General features: G+C 47.0%; 1 protein-coding gene across 11 annotated transcripts in view; it reads left to right on the forward strand.

Annotated features, from left to right (window-relative positions):
- LOC138763384 (uncharacterized) overlaps positions 1 to 19,055 on the forward strand; it is a 144,825-nt gene that overhangs the window by 5,126 nt on the left and 120,644 nt on the right. For 10 of the 11 annotated variants that reach the window (XR_011357516.1, XM_069937441.1, XM_069937436.1 and 7 more), the window contains 2 exons: positions 1,981 to 2,183; positions 18,246 to 18,329. Coding sequence is in view for 10 of the 11 variants with exons in the window: in XM_069937441.1 (XP_069793542.1) it covers positions 1,981 to 2,183; positions 18,246 to 18,329 (287 nt within the window). In the remaining variant the exon portion in view is untranslated. The remainder of the gene's footprint in view (positions 1 to 1,980; positions 2,184 to 18,245; positions 18,330 to 19,055) is intronic. The other variant, XM_069937443.1, reaches the window with a different exon arrangement.

Raw genomic sequence — 19,055 nt, forward strand, 5'->3', positions numbered from 1 at the left:
AGCTGTCTACCCTATCAATGACTCTATGATTTTATAAACTTTTATCTGGTCTCCCCTCAGTCTCCAACCCTGCAGGGAAACAACCCAAGTTCATCCAACCTCCCTTGTAACTAATACTCTCCAATCCAGGAAATAGCTTAATACGTATCTTCTGAATTCTCTGTGAATCTCCAACATTTTTATTATAATGCTATGACTGGAGTTATTGCACAAAACTGCTAATGTGAGGTAACTAATATTTTATACAGTTGCAATATCAGGGAATAAAAAGGTGAGGTGAGGAGGGAAGAAGGGGCAGGGGGAGAAGCATCCTTATGCCTCCAATGTGTGACCTGTTGAGTTTCTCCAGCACTTCTGTGTATTACAATCTAATCACAGACTTTTCCTGTTTAGCTCAGTTTCTAATTAAACCAGGTTAAAAAATGAATCTGGTTTGGGAGGCAATGAATCAAACAGAATTTTTACTCTTAATATTTGCAAAGTTGTCACAGCCAGTGCTATGATCATTCACTGCCAAATCCAGGCAGAAATATATTTTGGGAGGTTTGAGGGTGTGGAAGTTCTGTACATATGTACACCTGCACTTTGACTTACTTGCTGTACTATATCTTCTTCTTTCTTTGGCTTGGCTTCGCGGACGAAGATTTATGGAGGGGGTAAAAAGTCCACGTCAGCTGCAGGCTCGTTTGTGGCTGACAAGTCCGATGCGGGACAGGCAGACACGGTTGCAGCGGTTGCAGGGGAAAATTGGTTGGTTGGGGTTGGGTGTTGGGTTTTTCCTCCTTTGTCTTTTGTCAGTGAGGTGGGCTCTGCGGTCTTCTTCAAAGGAGGTTGCTGCCCGCCAAACTGTGAGGCGCCAAGATGCACGGTTTGAGGCGTTATCAGCCCACTGGCGGTGGTCAATGTGGCAGGCACCAAGAGATTTCTTTAGGCAGTCCTTGTACCTTTTCTTTGGTGCACCTCTGTCACGGTGGCCAGTGGAGAGCTCGCCATATAACACGATCTTGGGAAGGCGATGGTCCTCCATTCTGGAGACGTGACCCATCCAGCGCAGCTGGATCTTCAGCAGCGTGGACTCGATGCTGTCGACCTCTGCCATCTCGAGTACTTCGACGTTAGGGATGTAAGCGCTCCAATGGATGTTGAGGATGGAGCGGAGACAACGCTGATGGAAGCGTTCTAGGAGCCGTAGGTGGTGCCGGTAGAGGACCCATGATTCGGAGCCGAACAGGAGTGTGGGTATGACAACGGCTCTGTATACGCTTATCTTTGTGAGGTTTTTCAGTTGGTTGTTTTTCCAGACTCTTTTGTGTAGTCTTCCAAAGGCGCTATTTGCCTTGGCGAGTCTGTTGTCTATCTTGTTGTCGATCCTTGCATCTGATGAAATGGTGCAGCTGAGATAGGTAAACTGGTTGACCGTTTTGAGTTTTGTGTGCCCGATGGAGATGTGGGGGGGCTGGTAGTCATGGTGGGGAGCTGGCTGATGGAGGACCTCAGTTTTTTTCAGGCTGACTTCCAGGCCAAACATTTTGGCATGTCTAATTGGTCTACTCACAAAACAACTTCCATCATTGCATCTTCGATGCACGTGACAAGAAACTTGAACTACTGTACACTCAGGAGTGTTAGGTGGCAAATGTAGATGGAACTTCATTCTATGTCTGACCCTAGGAATTTGGGATGTAACAATGTAGATGGATCTTCACTCTGTGTCTGACCTTGGGAGTGTGTGATGAGACAGTGCAGAGGAAGCTTCTCTCTATGTCTGGCCCTGGGAGTGCGTAATGAGATGGTGTGGAGGGAGCTTCACTCTGTGTATGACTCTGGGAGTGTGTGATGAGATGGTGTGGCGGGAGCTTCACTTTGTCTAACCCTAGGAGTGTGTGATGGGAGAATGGATTTCTAAAATGCAGATGTGTTGTTTTGAGATTATTAACAAATTATTTCCTGAGCCTCTCTTGCCCCTTTCTGTTAATACAGGTTGAAAAAAATTGGGAACATGGTTGAAGCTGGATTAGAGAATGAAAGTGTGGAATTTCAACGAGAAATGTTCAGTGCTATCGATAGCCTGGAATCTACTTCACCATCGATGTCTGCTCTGGGCAACATCCATGTATTGAATTTTAACCCAGTCTTGATGTCAAACTTTGCCTTTCCCAAGAGCTGGATGGAAGTATTGGGAGGTGAGATTCTAGGATAAAATATACATTCAGGGCACTGGCTACATGGATCATCTGATGGAGAGTAATTGAGGAACATAACCCATGCCATCCTGCCCCGGGACTGTGTGATGGGATGGTGTAGATGGTGCTTCCCTTTGTGTCTAACCCTGGGAATGTGAGATGGGACAGTATCAAGAAAGCTTAACTCTGTGTCTGACCCTGGGAGTGTATAGGGATGGTGTATTGGGAGCTTTACTCTGTGTCTGACCCCGGGAGTGTATAGGGATGGTGTATTGGGAACTTCACTCTGTGTCTGACCCTGAGAATGTATAGGGATGGTATATTGGGAGCTTCACTCTGTGTCTGACCCTTTTTATTTTGAACAATTCATCCAAAACAAACAGTACAGTTACGATTAAATTTTAAGTCCAACTATACACATTACATCATGTCAAATTAAAATATTGTCATCTATGTCCACAATACCATTGAGCCCTCGGGGAGCCCACTGTTCCTGGAAACTCTCTAAGGACATCCTCAGCTGACCATCCCCCTCTGTATTGGGTGCCCAAATATCAGAAGCATAGGGCTGAAATGCAGCCAAAACTTTAGAGCAACCCCCTCAAGTATGTGAAAAGGGGCTGAAATCTTGCACACACCAAATATATGTGAAACACAGTCTTATCCAAGCCACAGAAAGGACAGGTGGCTGGTGAGTTCGTGAATCGACTCAAATAGATGACGAATTCTTTGGCTTGGCTTCGCGGACGAAGATTTATGGAGGGGGTAAAAAGTCCACGTCAGCTGCAGGCTCGTTTGTGGCTGACAAGTCCGATGCGGGACAGGCAGACACGATTGCAGCGGTTGCAAGGGAAAATTGGTAGGTTGGGGTTGGGTGTTGGGTTTTTCCTCCTTTGCCTTTTGTCAGTGAGGTGGGCTCTGCGGTCTTCTTCAAAGGAGGTTGCTGCCCGCCAAACTGTGAGGCGCCAAGATGCACGGTTTGAGGCGTTATCAGCCCACTGGCGGTGGTCAATGTGGCAGGCACCAAGAGATTTCTTTAGGCAGTCCTTGTACCTTTTCTTTGGTGCACCTCTGTCACGGTGGCCAGTGGAGAGCTCGCCATATAACACGATCTTGGGAAGGCGATGGTCCTCCATTCTGGAGACGTGACCCATCCAGCGCAGCTGGATCTTCAGCAGCGTGGACTCGATGCTGTCGACCTCTGCCATCTCGAGTACTTCGACGTTAGGGGTGTAAGCGCTCCAATGGATGTTGAGGATGGAGCGGAGACAACGCTGGTGGAAGCGTTCTAGGAGCCGTAGGTGGTGCCGGTAGAGGACCCATGATTCGGAGCCGAACAGGAGTGTGGGTATGACAACGGCTCTGTATACGCTTATCTTTGTGAGGTTTTTCAGTTGGTTGTTTTTCCAGACTCTTTTGTGTAGTCTTCCAAAGGCGCTATTTGCCTTGGCGAGTCTGTTGTCTATCTCGTTGTCGATCCTTGCATCTGATGAAATGGTGCAGCCGAGATAGGTAAACTGGTTGACCGTTTTGAGTTTTGTGTGCCCGATGGAGATGTGGGGGGGCTGGTAGTCATGGTGGGGAGCTGGCTGATGGAGGACCTCAGTTTTCTTCAGGCTGACTTCCAGGCCAAACATTTTGGCAGTTTCCGCAAAGCAGGACGTCAAGCGCTGAAGAGCTGGCTCTGAATGGTTTATGTAACAACCTCCACCTCAAGATCCGATGTAAAGGGGGAGGACTTCCACATATAAAGACCTCCAGTAGGGTCCTTCCTCACTGCCAAGGGATAGGACAGACCACCATGATATGTCTGGGTGAGGAAGTGGATGAAGTGTAGGAGCAGTCAGTATATATTCCCACATCCTAGAATAACACAAAGGGCATCTCCTTGAGACAACTCGTGCGGTGTGGGTCCAGTTCCAGAGAGATAACGGGGTTTGGGCCCGATGAGTAATTCTGCCATGTGGGTGTTAACATGGTCAGGACAATTCCACACCCATGAGCCTCTCCAACACCCTGAGGGACAGATTGGGTATCAGGCTCCTCCACCTCCAGGATGTTCTCCTCCAACACAGGAGCATTCTGTCTGGAGGTAACCATTCTCCATACTCTGAACAGGTCTTGGTAAATCGCGGGCAGCTCTCACAGAGCAACACATCTGATGTGCACTTTCTCCTGGAGATATGTGCTTGGTGCAGAAGATACAGCACCAATATGTGCCATCACGGAGGTTGCTCAACATACATGAGTCTGCTGGGTCCGAAGGCGCGCGCACGCGCACACACACACACACACACACACACACACACACACACACACACACACACACACACACACACACACACACACCCTCCCTCCCCCACCCACGACCACCTTCCTCAATGGGAAGACTCAGGACCTCTGGATCCTCATAGCAAAGATAGAGTGTGGGATCACAGTGACCAACCGGTATCACAACATGTAGGTGACCAACTGGTCAATACCCAGGACCTTGCCCTGATAGGAAAGTGCTCTGAGTAGACCAGACCAGCAACCCAGCTAGGCAATGACTTTCATCTCCCACTCTTGCTAATTTGCCGGCCAAGTCTCCTCAGTGGGACTCAGGTGGATTCTGAGATAGAGGAGATGTGTGGTGCTCCATGTAAAAGATCTCATTTCCTCTGGCAGGGAGTCCATGGACTTACCAAAAGGCCTGAACATTTCCCCCAGTTAATTCGAGTGGAGGAAGCAGCCGAGAAAACCTTCTGGCATTGTTGCATCCTCTCAGCCTCGTCTGAAGAAGACATAGGAATGGCTCTACGCAGATGATATACAGCGAGCCAGACATGGGGCAGCCTTGTTCCACTTCTCTCCTGAAACTAAAAGGAGCCGTCAAAGATTCAGTGATCTTAACCAGGCACTCTGCGGCAGTGTACAACAATCAAACCATAGCCACAAAATGAGGTTGAGTCCGAAAGCTCGTAAGGTGCTGAACATGCAGTCATCCCCACCCTGTCGAATGCTTTCTCCCAGACAAAGGAGAAAAAGGCAGCTGACAGGCCTGTCCTCTGCATCAGGCAGATCAGGTCCTGGACCAGATAGATATTGTCCTGGATGGACTGATCTAAGACCATGTAGGACTGGTCTGGGTGGATCATTTGGGCCAGCACTGGTCTTAAACAGTTGGCCATTGCCCAGGCAATCACCTTTAATTGGTACAGTGAAGAGAGACCAGGCGCCAGTTCTTCAATAGACAGAGATCACCTTTCTTCAGCAGCATGACTACAACAGCTCTGCACCATGAGGGGGGAATCTCCCCCATCACCAGGCTCTTTGCTAAGACCTGTGAATAATCACTCCCCAATATGTCCCAAAACTCTCTGAGGAACTCCACCATGAGCCAATCCAGACCTAGAAACTTGCCTCTCCAGAGCTGGTGAAGGGCCCCAGTCAACTCCTCCAATGTCAGGGGAGCATCCAGAAGCTCAGTGACCTCTGGGTGGATCTGAGTTAGGTCCTCCCACAAGTCATCATGTGTCTCCTTACTGGAAGGATCCGGTGAGAGCAGGATTCTGAAAAAAGATTGAACCAAGTCTTGGATTTTCTCCGGGTCAGTGAGAGATGAACTGTCATTGGCATTGAATCAGCTGGGGTTCAATCTTCCAGGTGTTTTTTTTTTTCTCTTTGCCTTTCTTCGCTTTGGACGATCCTTCCTTTCCCCCTCCCCTCCCCCACTTTACCCCTGAGTCTCCTGACATAGGAACTGGGGGATGGGGTGGGGGGGTGGTGGTCAGCACCAATGGTGGAGGTCACTTTCCAGAGCTTGGGGCAGTCCTTCTGAACATGCCTCAGCCTCTTCCAAACATGGCATCGTGGACAGTCCACGGACCAGTAGGTCCAGTACACCTTCCCTTTGTACAGGACCTGGAACCATCCCTCAGTCTCATCCTCCTTCACCAGCAACACAAACATCTGATATTGGAAGGAGTAAACATGCTTCAGTTCAGGTTCTCAAAAGCCAAACAGGAGTGGGGAGATCTCAAACTGTGCTAGCCCCAAAAGATGCAAATGGGATAGACGGAGATAATTTGGAATAGTAGGCAGGATGTGGGACAGAATCCTCCTGCTTGGTAGACTCAAAAGGGTCCACCTGCAGGAACATCCCGCCAATCTCAATCCCCTTACTGATGGCCAGGGTCGCCACCTTAGCAATTTTTAAATAAGTCACAGCCTTCCCTTCCATCTTCACAGTTGCTGCTATGGCTGAGGGGGCAACAACCCCCAACATCGCTTTTACACAGTCTCCAGCTTTGAGAGTCGGAGACAAGTAGATCTTCACTGCATGGTCCGTCATCCAGTGATCCAAAAGGATTCTGGGTCACAGGCCGCTGAAGTTGTGCTGCAGCATAACTCCTGAAGGGCCCAGATCTTTCAGGAGACTGGGTCTCTGGCCTTTCATAATTATCCCCTCGTCAATGATTAGTTCATTCGTCCTGATAGGGAATAAGTGGGTTTATTGCCGGTGCCAGGCTGTGCTGCTTGGTCGGCCAGCCGCCTTTAATGAAGTTGCACAAGCAGCTCAGGGTTTTGTCCTCTGCAGTATGCATTCTTAGTTCATCAAGTCGGGCCAAGAAGACGTGGCTCATGGTCATGACATCAAAGGTATCTTCTGCCTCGGCCTGCCGTGTTGTGCACTTCCTGAGGGCTTGTGAAAGGGCATCCGCTAAGTGCATTTCTTTGCCGCATTGGTGAATTAGGGGGATGTACTTTTGTAACCAAAGCATCATCCACTGAAGTCTTGCTGGCGCTGCGGGGATGGGTTTATCGATGATAGTCACTGGGGGTAAATGGTCGGTTTTGATGGTATTGAATTTGGAGCAGGCGAACACCACTCCCAGAAGCTCCTTCTCGATTTGGGCGATCCTCGTCTTTGTGTTTGTAAATGATCTGGACGCGTAAGTTATCGATTTGCCGTCCTGCAAACATGCCGTGCCTAGGCCATACTGTGAAGCATCGCAGGTCAGCAGCACGGGCCTGCGCACGTTGAAGTAGGAGAGTTCTAGTGGGTAGGACATATGTCACTTGAGGGCCTCAAATGCTTCCTGCTGCTGCTGGTGCCAGGTCCACTCAGTGTCCTTGTGGGTCAGCTGTCAGAGTGGGGCTGTTAGGTCGCTGGCGTTAGGTATAAATTTACTCAGGTAGTTCACCATGCCCAGGAATCGCTGTAGAGATGCCATGTCCTTAAGTATTGGCATTTCGCTGATGGCCTTCATTTTTAAAAATTTTTAAAAAATTTTTCACACTGTGAACCATATCAATCAAAATACATACAAACATTTCCCTCTTAAATATACACAGTGGCATTTTCTCCCCCTTTTTCCCCCTACCTTCCCTCCCCCTTCTCACCCTCCTCCAAACCCATTTAATGTTCAACATATACAATACAATAAAACCATTAAACAATGTCATCACACAATGAAAATAAACAAGAAAATTGTGTCTTCTACTTTTACACACTGGATCAAGTCATTTTGTCTTCTTATCATTTTATCATTTTAGGGGGTGGAGGTTCGAGGCAAGCCCTCTCTATTATGTTCCATGTACGGTTCCCAAATTTGTTCAAATAATGTGACTTTATTTTTTAAATTGTATGTTATTTTTTCCAATGGAATACATTTATTCATTTCTATGTACCATTGCTGTACTCTCAGGCTCTCTTCTGATTTCCAAGTTGACATTATACATTTTTTTGCTACAGCTAAAGCTATCATAATAAATCCTTTATGCGCTTCATCCAGTTTGAGGCCTAATCCTTTACTTCTTATATTACTTGGAAGAATAATTTGTGGATTTTTTGGTATGTTGCTTTTTGTGATTTTATTTAATTCCTGATTTAGATCTTCCCAAAACTTTTTCACTTTCTCACATTCCAAAATTGCATGTACTGTTGTTCCCATTTCCTTCTTACAGCAAAAACATCTATCTGATTATGTTGGATCCCACTTTTTTAACTTTTGGGGCGTGATATATAACCTGTGTAACCAATTATAATGTATCATGTGTAACCTCGTGTTTATTATATTCTTCATAGTTCCAGAGCATAACTTTTCCCATGTTTCATTTTTTTTATCTTTATGTTTAAATCTTTTTCCCACTTTTGTTTGGGTTTATAGCTTATTTCATCATTTTCCTTCTCTTGCAGCTTGATGTACATGTTTGTTATTAATCTTTTTATTGTCGTTGTTTCTGTAATCACATTCAAAGCTGCTTCCTTCTGGTAACCTCAGCCTGCTTCCCAATTTATCCTTCAAGTAGGTTTTCAGTTGGTGATATGCAAACATGAGATATTCCATATTTGTACTTCATTTGTTCAAATTATTTCCCAGAAAACAATTTTCTATTCTTTTAATTCCTTTTCTCTCCCATTCTCTAAAGAAAAGGTGATCTATTGTGAAAGGGATTAGTTGATTTTGCATCAAAAATAATTTTGGTAGTTGGTAATTTGTTTTTTTCCTTTCTAAGTGAATCTTCTTCCATATATTGAGTAAACGATGAAGTAGTGGTGAAATTTTATATTGCACCAGTTTTTCATCCCACTTATAGAGTATATGTTCTGGTACCTTCTCCCCTATTTTATCTAGCTCTATCTTAGTCCAATCTGGTTTTTCCCTTGTCTGATAAAAATCTGATAGGTATCTTAATTGTGCTGCTCTATAATAATTTTTAAGGTTTGGTAGCTGCAAACCACCTTGTTTGTACCATTCTGTTAATTTTTCTAGCGCTATCCTCGGTTTCCTCCCCTTTCCATAAGAATTTTCTTATTATTCTCTTTAGTTTATTGAAGAATTTCTCTGTTAAGGGAATTGGTAACGATTGAAATAGGTATTGTATCCTTGGGAAGACATTCATTTTAATGCAATTTACCCTCCCTATCAGTGTTAGTGGCAATTCTTTCGAATGTTCTAAGTCATCCTGTAATTTCTTCATTAATGGCTGATAATTTAATTTGTATAGGTGGCTTAAATTATTATCTAATCTAATACCTAGGTATCAGATTTAAATGGTGATTCTTTTAAAATTCTGTGTAATCTGCATTATTCATTGGCATCGCTTCACTTTTATTTGCGTTGATCTTGTACCCCAATATTTCTTCATATTCCTTCAATTTCTTATGTAGTTCTTTTATTGATATTTCTGGTTCTGTTAAGTATACTATGATGTCATCTGCAAATAAACTGATTTTATACTTCTCCTTTATTTTTATCCCTTTTATTTTATTTTCTATTCTTATCAGTTCTGCCAATGGTTCTGTTGCTAAAGTGAACTGTGAGGGAGATAGTGGACTTCCCTGCCTAGTTGACCTACTTAATTTAAATTGGTTCGATACATATCCATTTCCTGTCACCTTTGCCAATGGCCCATTATATAATGCTTTAATCCAATTAATATATTTTTCTGGTAGGTTGAACCTCTGTAATACTTTGAATAAATAATTCCATTCTACCCTGTCAAAGGCTTTTTCTGCATCTAAAACAACAGCCACTGTTGGTATCTTATTTCCTTGAACTGCATGGATTAAATTATTGAACTTACAGACATTATCTGCTGTTCGTCTTTTCTTAATAAATCCAGTTTGATCTTATTTAACTATTTTTGGTACACAGTCAGCCAATCTGTTTGCTAATAGTTTTGCTATTATCTTATAATCTGAATTAAGTAGAGATATTGGTCTATATGATGCTGGTGTTAGTGGATCCTTCCCCATCTTTGGTATTACTGTAATTATTGCTGTTTTACATGAATCTGTCAAGTTTTGTGTTTCTTCTATCTGGTTCATTACTTCCAGGAGAGGAGGAATTAATAACTCTTTAAATGTTTTATAGAATTCTATTGGGAATCCATCCTCTCCAGGCTTTTTATTGTTCGGCAGCTTTTTTAATATATCCTGTATTTCCTCTATTTCAAATGGTTTTATCAACTTGTTTTGCTCCTCTTCTTGCAATTTTGGCAGTTCAATTTTAGCTAAAAACTCTATGGCCCTCATTTTTGAAGAGTCCACCTTCAGCCCCTCTCTAGTAAACGTGTGACCACGTAGCTGACTTGGTTGAGGCGGAACCTCCACTCATTGGGGTTAAGCTGCAGCTTTACCTCCTGTGTGCAGTTGAGCACCCTTCTCAGGTTTTTGTCGTGTTCTTCTCACGATGTTCCATCCACCAGTATATCATCGATGATATTGACGCAAGGGTATCCGGCGAATATCTGTTCCATAGGCCTCTGAAAATCATCGCTTGCCGAGTTAATGCCGAATGGCATTCTTCAGAACCTGTGCTGGAGGTGGTAAGCAGTGACAAGCGACGATTTTTCAGAACGAGTTCTTTGCATCTAGAACCGAGAACACCGTTGCACCAGCCATCTGTGTGGCCATTTCCTCTACTTCCACATGGGGTGCTGCAGTCTCCTTAGGGCTGTGATGAGGTCCCATGGATTGGTCAAATGTGAATTTCTTGACTGCCCTTCTTTTTGATGGCCACCATGGATGACACCCACTCTGTCGGTTCTGAGACTGGGGTTATGATGCCCAAGTCCTGCATTCTGTCCGGTTTGGCCTTGACTCTTTCTTTCATGGCCTCGGGGATGCAGTGTGCTGGGCAGACCATGGGTCTCACCTCCGGGTTGAGCTGCATGGAGTATGTCACTGGTCGCGTCCCTAGCTCGTTTGTGGAAAGTTCTTCATACTCCGAGCGGATTGCTCCTGAGAAATTGTCCTTAAACGGACTTAAGTGGTGGATGTCAGCACCAAAGGAAACGAGTCCCATGTCCATCCATGTGGTGAGGCCAAGCAGGGGCTTGACATCTTCGCGGACTATGAAGAAAGACAGCGTATGGGGCCTTGTACCCAGCACCGCAGCTGTACTGTGCCATTGATCTGGATTTTGCTGTCTCCATAAGTCAGGCTTGTAGATTTGATGCATGGTCGGACCCGCTCCTTGTTTCTCAGCCAGTGGAAGACCTTCAATGGCATGACGTTGCATTTCACTCCTGTATTGATTTTCATCTCACTCACCTTGCCGTTGACCTCCATGGACACAAATGCCTCATTATTGCCTCTGATCTGGGTTGCTGCTAGGTTGACTGTCACTCCTGAAGAAATTGCATCAATGTGGTATTTGTCGTCCGGGTCGCTCCATTTCTGCTCCAGTTCCAGGTGATTAACAGGTCCATGTAGAGGTTTGCTGTCTGGACCTGCAGCACGTGCTGTAATGGTTCCATCTTCCACAGTGCTGGCTATACGCCGGGCACATCTCTCACCTTGGAATGTGGTCCCTTCTGCAGATGTCGCACCCCATCCTGGGTGTAGAGGGGCTGCTTGGGGAGGCGGGTATTTTCTCCAGTCCTCTGGCCATTGTTTGCTCGTCGGTCCCACCTGTACTGTATCGATACTTGCAGTCAAAAGACTGGGGAGCAGCCAGTCTTTTACTGTTCTCCTCAGTAGATTCGTAAGCTAGACAAATGGTGATGGCCTTTTCCAAAGTTAGCTGACCATCTCGCAGAAGCGCTTTTCTTAAGTTGTCGTCACAAATTCCACAGACCATCCAGTCTTTGATTAACTTGTCACAAAGTGTACCAAAGTAGCAGGTTTTAGCTTTAATTTTCAAAACACTCACGTAGGAGTGTATGGACTTGCCAGGCGTTTGGTCCCTTCTATTAAATGAGCCTTTCCATTGTGACATTTCTCTAAACTTGCTTTTTAGGCACTCGGGGTCCTCCCTCGTTTCAGCTAGATGGATCACAAGGTTCCCCTCATGCACCTTACCCACGTAAATGAATGACCTCTCAATGGCTTCGGAGCCCGCCATATTCAACAGAATGTATGCTCTGATATGGACAGGCTGATCGCCATGTGCAGCCACTATAAAAATGTCATACTCCTGTTCGAATGCTTGCCAGTTCTCGGCTACGTTTCCTTTGAATACCAAGGGGTAAGGCTGTCTGAACATATAGGCTACTTTGAGGTTTCACAAATGTGGTTTTATTTACTCTCTGTGGTAGTTCTTCAGTTGTGAGGCTTTACTTCTGACACCATTTGAAATATTGACTGGAGCTGGTGCGTACAGTTAACCAATGAACTCTACTAAGTATAAATCAAACACATTAACATGGCAGGGAGAGAGAACCTGCAGCTCGGCGTCTGCTCTTTTCCCCTCTAATGACCTCGTAGTACCTGCACATGCACAGTGTTTCCTTGTAGGTACGGAGGCTGCAGCACAATTACAGTGGGAGTAGGACAGCTGATGGCAGCGGCTGTCTACAGATGGGACACCGCGGATGGAGCTTCACTCGTGTCTGATCTGTGTTGTCTGTGGCCTGGCGTAGATGATGGAACCTAGTCAATGTGGTGAGAAAGTCTCCCATTGCTGCTGGTTGCTGTGTTGCCTGTTTAAGGATTAGCTTCCAGATTACGATTGATAATTCAAGGGAATAGTATGTGCCTGGTGGTGAAGTAGTTGAAAAGCTGGAGCCTGGAATTCAGTCTGAATTTCCCCTTCACAAAATATTTTAAAATGTGAATGAGAGTAAAGAATTGTGAATGAGACTACATTACAGGCATAAAAAACTGCTTGGCCATACTTGGAGTATTGTGGGCAATTCTGGACACCTCATTACAAGAAGATGTGAAGGCTTGAAAGGCTGTAGAATGTCCTCTGGATCAGAGAAGATTAGTTGCGGGGAGAGGTTGGACAAACGTGGTTACATGGAGGAGTTTGACTCAGATGAGCAGTAGTTAAATCATACTTACAGCATCCCTCATACCCTTAGCTTTATGTTGTATAAACGTTATGTTGAGATGTCCAGTATGGAGGGAGTCCTTTTCATTTTACAGAATGAGCCTACATGGAGGGAGTTATAGAGCTTTATAGCACAGAACAGGCCTCTCTGACAATCTGGTCCGTGCTAACTGAGAGATCCATTTCCCTTCATTTGACCCATATTCCCTCTATAATTCTTTCCTATCCATGTACCTGTCCAGTGTCTTTTGAATGTAGCACTAGTCCCCTCCTCAATCACTTCCTCTGGCATCTCATTCCACATACTCACCACACTTATGTGATAATGAAGTTGGGTGAGACCCTTTTAAATCTCTCCCATCTCACCTTAAATCTATGCCCTCTTGTTTTAGATTCACCTACTCTTGGAAAAAGACTCTATTTACTTTATCCACAACCGATACGATTTTATAAATCTGTATTATGCCCCCCTCAGCAATACTCCAGGGAGAAAAGTCCCAGCCTATCTAGCTCCCTCCCCTGCCCCTCACCACTCTGAGTTCCAGCAACACACCCAGCAGAGGAGTGCACTGGTGATGTATTTCCCAGTGCCGGTGGTGTGCAGTTGGAAGGGAACCTGCATGTGGTGCTCTTCTCCCCCACCCACTGCCCTTGTCTCCTGATGGTGAAGGCCAGGAATGATTTTGTTGAGCTCGAAGTGAACAAGTTCTTCCAGGTGGGAAGGAGAAAGGTTTGGTCACAACTGTGTAAAACCATCACTACTAAAGCCCAACTGGGAACTTGGGAGCAGTGAAGCTGTGCAACACAATCCCACAGGGAAGGGGAAGGAGAATCCAGGATGTGGTTAGTCAGTATGTGCTATGTGGGGCTGTGATAGTACAGATCTATCACCAATGTACATAGTGTATATAGTTACTGTATCTAGACTGTGCTTACAGCGATTGGCTGAGAGCTAAGCCATGCCTATTGTCTGGGCCTTAAAGGGTTGTGTCCCTAGCCAGGTCGGATCATTCCGGACTGGTCGGCCACCTGTGAAGAGCTCCTGTCTTTTGCTAATAAAAGCCTTGGTTTGGATCAACAAGTCTTTGGTTCTTTCGACGAGCTCTACAATTTTATTAGCAAAAGACAGGGCCGACGCTACCGCTGCTGCCGCCGCCGCCACAGCCACCCCCGCGGCCAACCAGGTACTCACCCTAGCGTCCATCACTGACGACCGCCGGGGCCCAACCGCCGCGACCGACGACCTACCCGCGAGCAACTACAAACCCCACTACTTACCTTTCATCCGCCGACGCCGCCACAACAGCACTTCCAGGAGGTCCTCCAACCTGCTCCTCCAGCGTTGACTACGACATCCCGTTGCGTGACGTCATCCCGTTGCGTGACGTCATTGTGCAAAACTCCCCTGTCAACTGCTTCTATAACACTAAACCAGCAATGCTCTCATCCCCTCACTAAAGCAATGGAACTGATTAAAGTGCATGGACACTACACCAATTGCTTATTTGACTCTGGGTCAACTGACAGTTTTATCCAGCCAGATCTGGCCCTCCATTGGGGACTTGACATTATCCCCACTACCCAGAGGATCTCGTTAGTGACGAGGTCGCACTCGACCGGGATAAAGGGGTATTGCATCGCCACGCTGGAAGTACAGGGCGTAACGGTCACCCACTGCAAATTATTTGTCCTTCCCCAATTGTGCGCCCCAGTGTTGCTGGGATTAGACTTTCAGTGTCAGTTCCGAATGGTATCCCTACACTTTGGGGAACCCCACGCCCCTCTCTCGGTCTGCCATCGCCCCACCCCCGAAGCACCCGAGCAACCCGCCCCCGTGCCCCGGGGCCAATCCTGCGGCCTTTCCACACTCCGGATTGCCCCGCCAGCACTATTCGCAAACCTCACCCCTGGCTGGAAGCCTGTGGCCACCAAAAGTCGGCAATATAGTTACGAAAACAGGCAATTCATTAGGAGTGAGGTGCGTAGATTGCTGGATGAGGGCATCATCGAACCCAGTTCAAGCTCCTGGAGAGCCCAGGTGGTGGTTGTCAAGAACGGGGAAAAACTACGGATGGTGGTCGACTATAGCCAGACCATTAACCGCTTCACGCTCCTGGATGCGTACCCCCTGCCACGCATCACGGATGTGGTAAACCAGATCGTCCAATACCGCATATTATCCACCATTGACCCACGTTCGGCCTACCACCAGCTCCCGATCCGCTGCGAGGACTGACCATTCACGGCCTTTGAAGCGAATGGGCGGCTATATCAATTTCTTAGGGTACCATTCGGGGTCACGAATGGTGTCGCGGTCTTCCAGCGGGAAATGGACCGGATGGTGGACCAGAACGGGCTAACCGCTACCTTCCCGTATCTGGACAATATCACCATCTGCGGCCACGACACGCAGGACCACGACGCCAACCTAGACAAATTTCTTCAAACTGCCCGTCGGCTGAACCTGACTTACAATTTGGACAAGTGTGTCTTCCGGACCACACGACTTGCTATTCTAGGTTGCGTGGTGGAGAACGGGATAGTCATGCCAGATCCTGACCGCATGCGTCCCCTAATGGACTTACCCCCCCCCATACCCAGAAAGCGCTCAAACGCTGCCTGGGCCTTTTCTCATATTACGCCCAATGGGTTCCACACTACACCGATAAGGCGCGTCCTCTTATCAAGACCACCTCCTTTCCCCTCTCGACTGAAGCCAGAGCGGCTTTTGATCGAATCAAATCCGACATCGCTGCTGCAACGCTGCATGCGATCGATGAGTCTGTCCCATTTCAAGTTGAGAGCGATGCATCCGACTTCGCCCTGGCAGCCACCTTGAACCAGGCTGGTCGGCCTGTAGCCTTTTTCTCCAGAACCCTCCAGGGTCCAGAGAGTAGACACTCCTCGATCGAGAAGGAGGCCCAGGCCATAGTTGAAGCGATGCGTCGTTGGAGACATTATCTCGCTGGGAGGCGCTTTACACTGTTGACTGATCAACGCGTGGTCTCCTTCATGTTCAGCAACACCCAGCGTGGTAAGATAAAAAATGACAACATCGCCAGATGGAGAATCGAACTCTCCACCTTTAACTATGACATCCTGTACCGGCCTGGTAAGCTCAATGACGCGCTCTCCAGGGGGACGTGCGCCAGCATACAGATGGACAGACTACAGAAACTCCATGAGGCGCTCTGTCATCCAGGGGTCACTAGGTTTGCCCACTTTGTGAAGGCGTGCAACCTACCCTACACAGTCGAGGAGATCCGCTCCATGACCTGAGCCTGTTCGGTTTGCGCTGAATGCAAGCCCCACTTCTTCCGTCCGGATAACTCCCACGTTATCAAAGCCACCCGCCCCTTCGAGCGTCTTAGCGTAGACTTTAAGGGGCCCCTACCGTCGACCAACCGTAATACCTACATCCTTACGGCCATCGACGAGTACTCCCGCTTCCCGTTCGCTGTGCCACTGCCACCTCAGTGATACAGGCCCTTCACAGTATTTTCGCCATCTTCGGATACCCCAATTCCATCCACAGTGATAGGGGGTCCTCATTCATGAGCGCAGAGCTACAACAGTACCTTCTGGAATGTGGTATCGCTTCAAGCAGGACCACGAGCTATAACCTACGCAGTAACGGCCAGGTCGAGAGGGAGAATGCCACCATATGGAGAGCAGTTACACTGGCTCTCCGGTCTAAAGGTCTCCCCACCTCTCACTGGCAGGAGGTTCTCACTAGTGCCTTACACTCCATCCGCTCCCTCCTATGTACTGCAACAAATTCCACCCCCCACGAAAGGATGTTCCTTTTCCCGAGGAAATCCGAATCAGGAACCACTGTACCGGCATGGCTCACCGTCCCTGGCCCCGTCCTTTTGCGACACCACGTCCGGCACTCAAAGAACGACCCCTTGGTCGACCGAGTGACTCTACTCCACGCAAACCCACATTACGCCTACGTTGAGTTCCCAGACGGGCGGGAGGACACTGTTTCTGTGCGGGCCTAGCTCAGGACGCGGTAGACCCAGCAAACCCCCCCAACCCAACCTTCCCCAACTCTTTATTCCCCAGGCCCCGTGCCGCAACAGAAGGACCAACAGCACCCCAATGACCCGGGCATCCCTGCCGACAACACGACTGGGGAATTGAGCGATGGAGCAGTCGCACCCGACCAGCCCGCTGGCGACACCACTCCAATGACCCCAATCCCGGCACCACGGCGGTCACGCCGGATGGTCAGACCCCTTGACCGCTACAGTCCTTGACCTACCCCTTCCTTTCATTCTCTCCCTCGTTTTTTTTTTCCAGGGTCAGTTCTCCAAGAAGGGGTGAATGTGATAGTACAGATCTATCACCAATGTACATAGTGTATACAGTTACTGTATCTAGACTGTGCTTACAGCGATTGGCTGAGAGCTAAGCCATGCCTATTGTCTGGTCCTTAAAGGGTTGTGTCCCTAGCCAGGTCGGATCATTCCAGACTGGTCGGCCACCTGTGAAGAGCTCCTGTCTTTTGCTAATAAAAGCCTTGGTTTGGATCAACAAGTCTTTGGTTCTTTCGACGAGCTCTACAGGGGCATACTTGGGTTGTTTTCTCTGGAGAGCCTGAGGTTGAGGGAACTATCTGTTAGACGTTTATATAATTATGAAAGGCATTGATAGGGTGGACAGTCAGAGTCTTTTCCCCAGGATAAAAAAATGTGAAGAGTGGTGGGGGAGGTTGGAGAAGTTTAAAGGAGATATGTGAGGCGTATTTTACACAGAGAATGATGGGTTCCTGAAATGGGCATCCAGGGGTAGTGGTGGATCTAGACAATTGTAGTGATTAAACTGCTTTGAGACAGACATGTAAAACAGAGGTTCTATGAAAGGATATGGATCATGTGCAGGGAGAAGAGATTTGGTATAATTTAGGCATGATAATCACCATAGACATGCACTGAAGGGTCTGTTCCTGTGCTGGACTGTGTTTACATTTAAAATAATTTCACATGGGTCATTGGCAGTGCTCGGGAACCCGTAGTTTGAATGTATGATGGGACACAACTCATTACTGTAATTAAAAAGCACTTGGATACACTCTCATAGAACTATAGCCTGTGGGTCCTGGTCCAAGAAGGATCACTCTAACGTCAGGTCCAGCCTAGAACAGGATGGGCCAAATAACCCTTGCGGCGTAAATCTCTGCGGCTGATTCAAAGAGTCATGTGGGCTTGAATTTTCTCCATGTGTTGCGAGATCCTGTGAGGTCGGTGGCCTGGAACACGCACCATCATCTTTCACCATTTCTGTTCTGCAGTGACCTACAACAGCAAGTCACGACGGTTGATCCTGCTCGACTCTTTGGGCTGTGTAAGCTGGTCACTGACTCCAGCCAGTGGAGGTGAGTCCCCCGACCAACCCTGAACTGTTCCCATGGACAATCTCCTCGTGGTGCTGAGACAGTTTTGCCTCCGATGGGATTAAACCTGCCCTAGTACCATCGGCCTCAGATCATACTGCTCAGAGCAGGCCCTTTGACCCAACCCATCCTGGCTGCATTTGGTCCATATCCTTCTAAACCCTTCTCTCCATAGATCTATCCAAATTATCACACTGATCACAGACTGCTCAGACACCACAAAAGGACTTGCTGAACTATTGCTAAGTCATTATTTTGCTCGAGGATAAACTGTGAATAATTATCATTGATATTTTTTGTATTTATTGTCTTTTTATTTCAATTGAGTCCATTGTTGTTGTTCTCTTTATAGTCATTATTATTTACAAGTTCCTGTTCCACTTCAGCAAGTTAGAATTTCAGTGCATCCATACATTGCACAATGTGTACGACAATAAACTCATCGCTGTTATGCCTTTTGAACGCTGTGATTGTACCCGCTTCTATAGTTTTCCTCCAGCAGATTGTTCCAGCCGATAAGTGAACAAGTTGCCACTTCTGTTCCTCTTGCCTCTCCCTCTACTCACACTAAACCTTTGCCCTCTTGAACCTAGCTTTTGCCTCAGTTGATCACAAGGTCAAGATGCTCGAGCAAAATACTGAAGTGCTATCCTTCAGACGAGATGTAAACACAAGTTTCTACCTTGGGTGAAGATCCCAAGGCCAAGA

This window comes from Narcine bancroftii, chromosome 5 (genome assembly GCF_036971445.1).
Source record: "Narcine bancroftii isolate sNarBan1 chromosome 5, sNarBan1.hap1, whole genome shotgun sequence".
NCBI lineage: Eukaryota > Metazoa > Chordata > Chondrichthyes > Torpediniformes > Narcinidae > Narcine > Narcine bancroftii.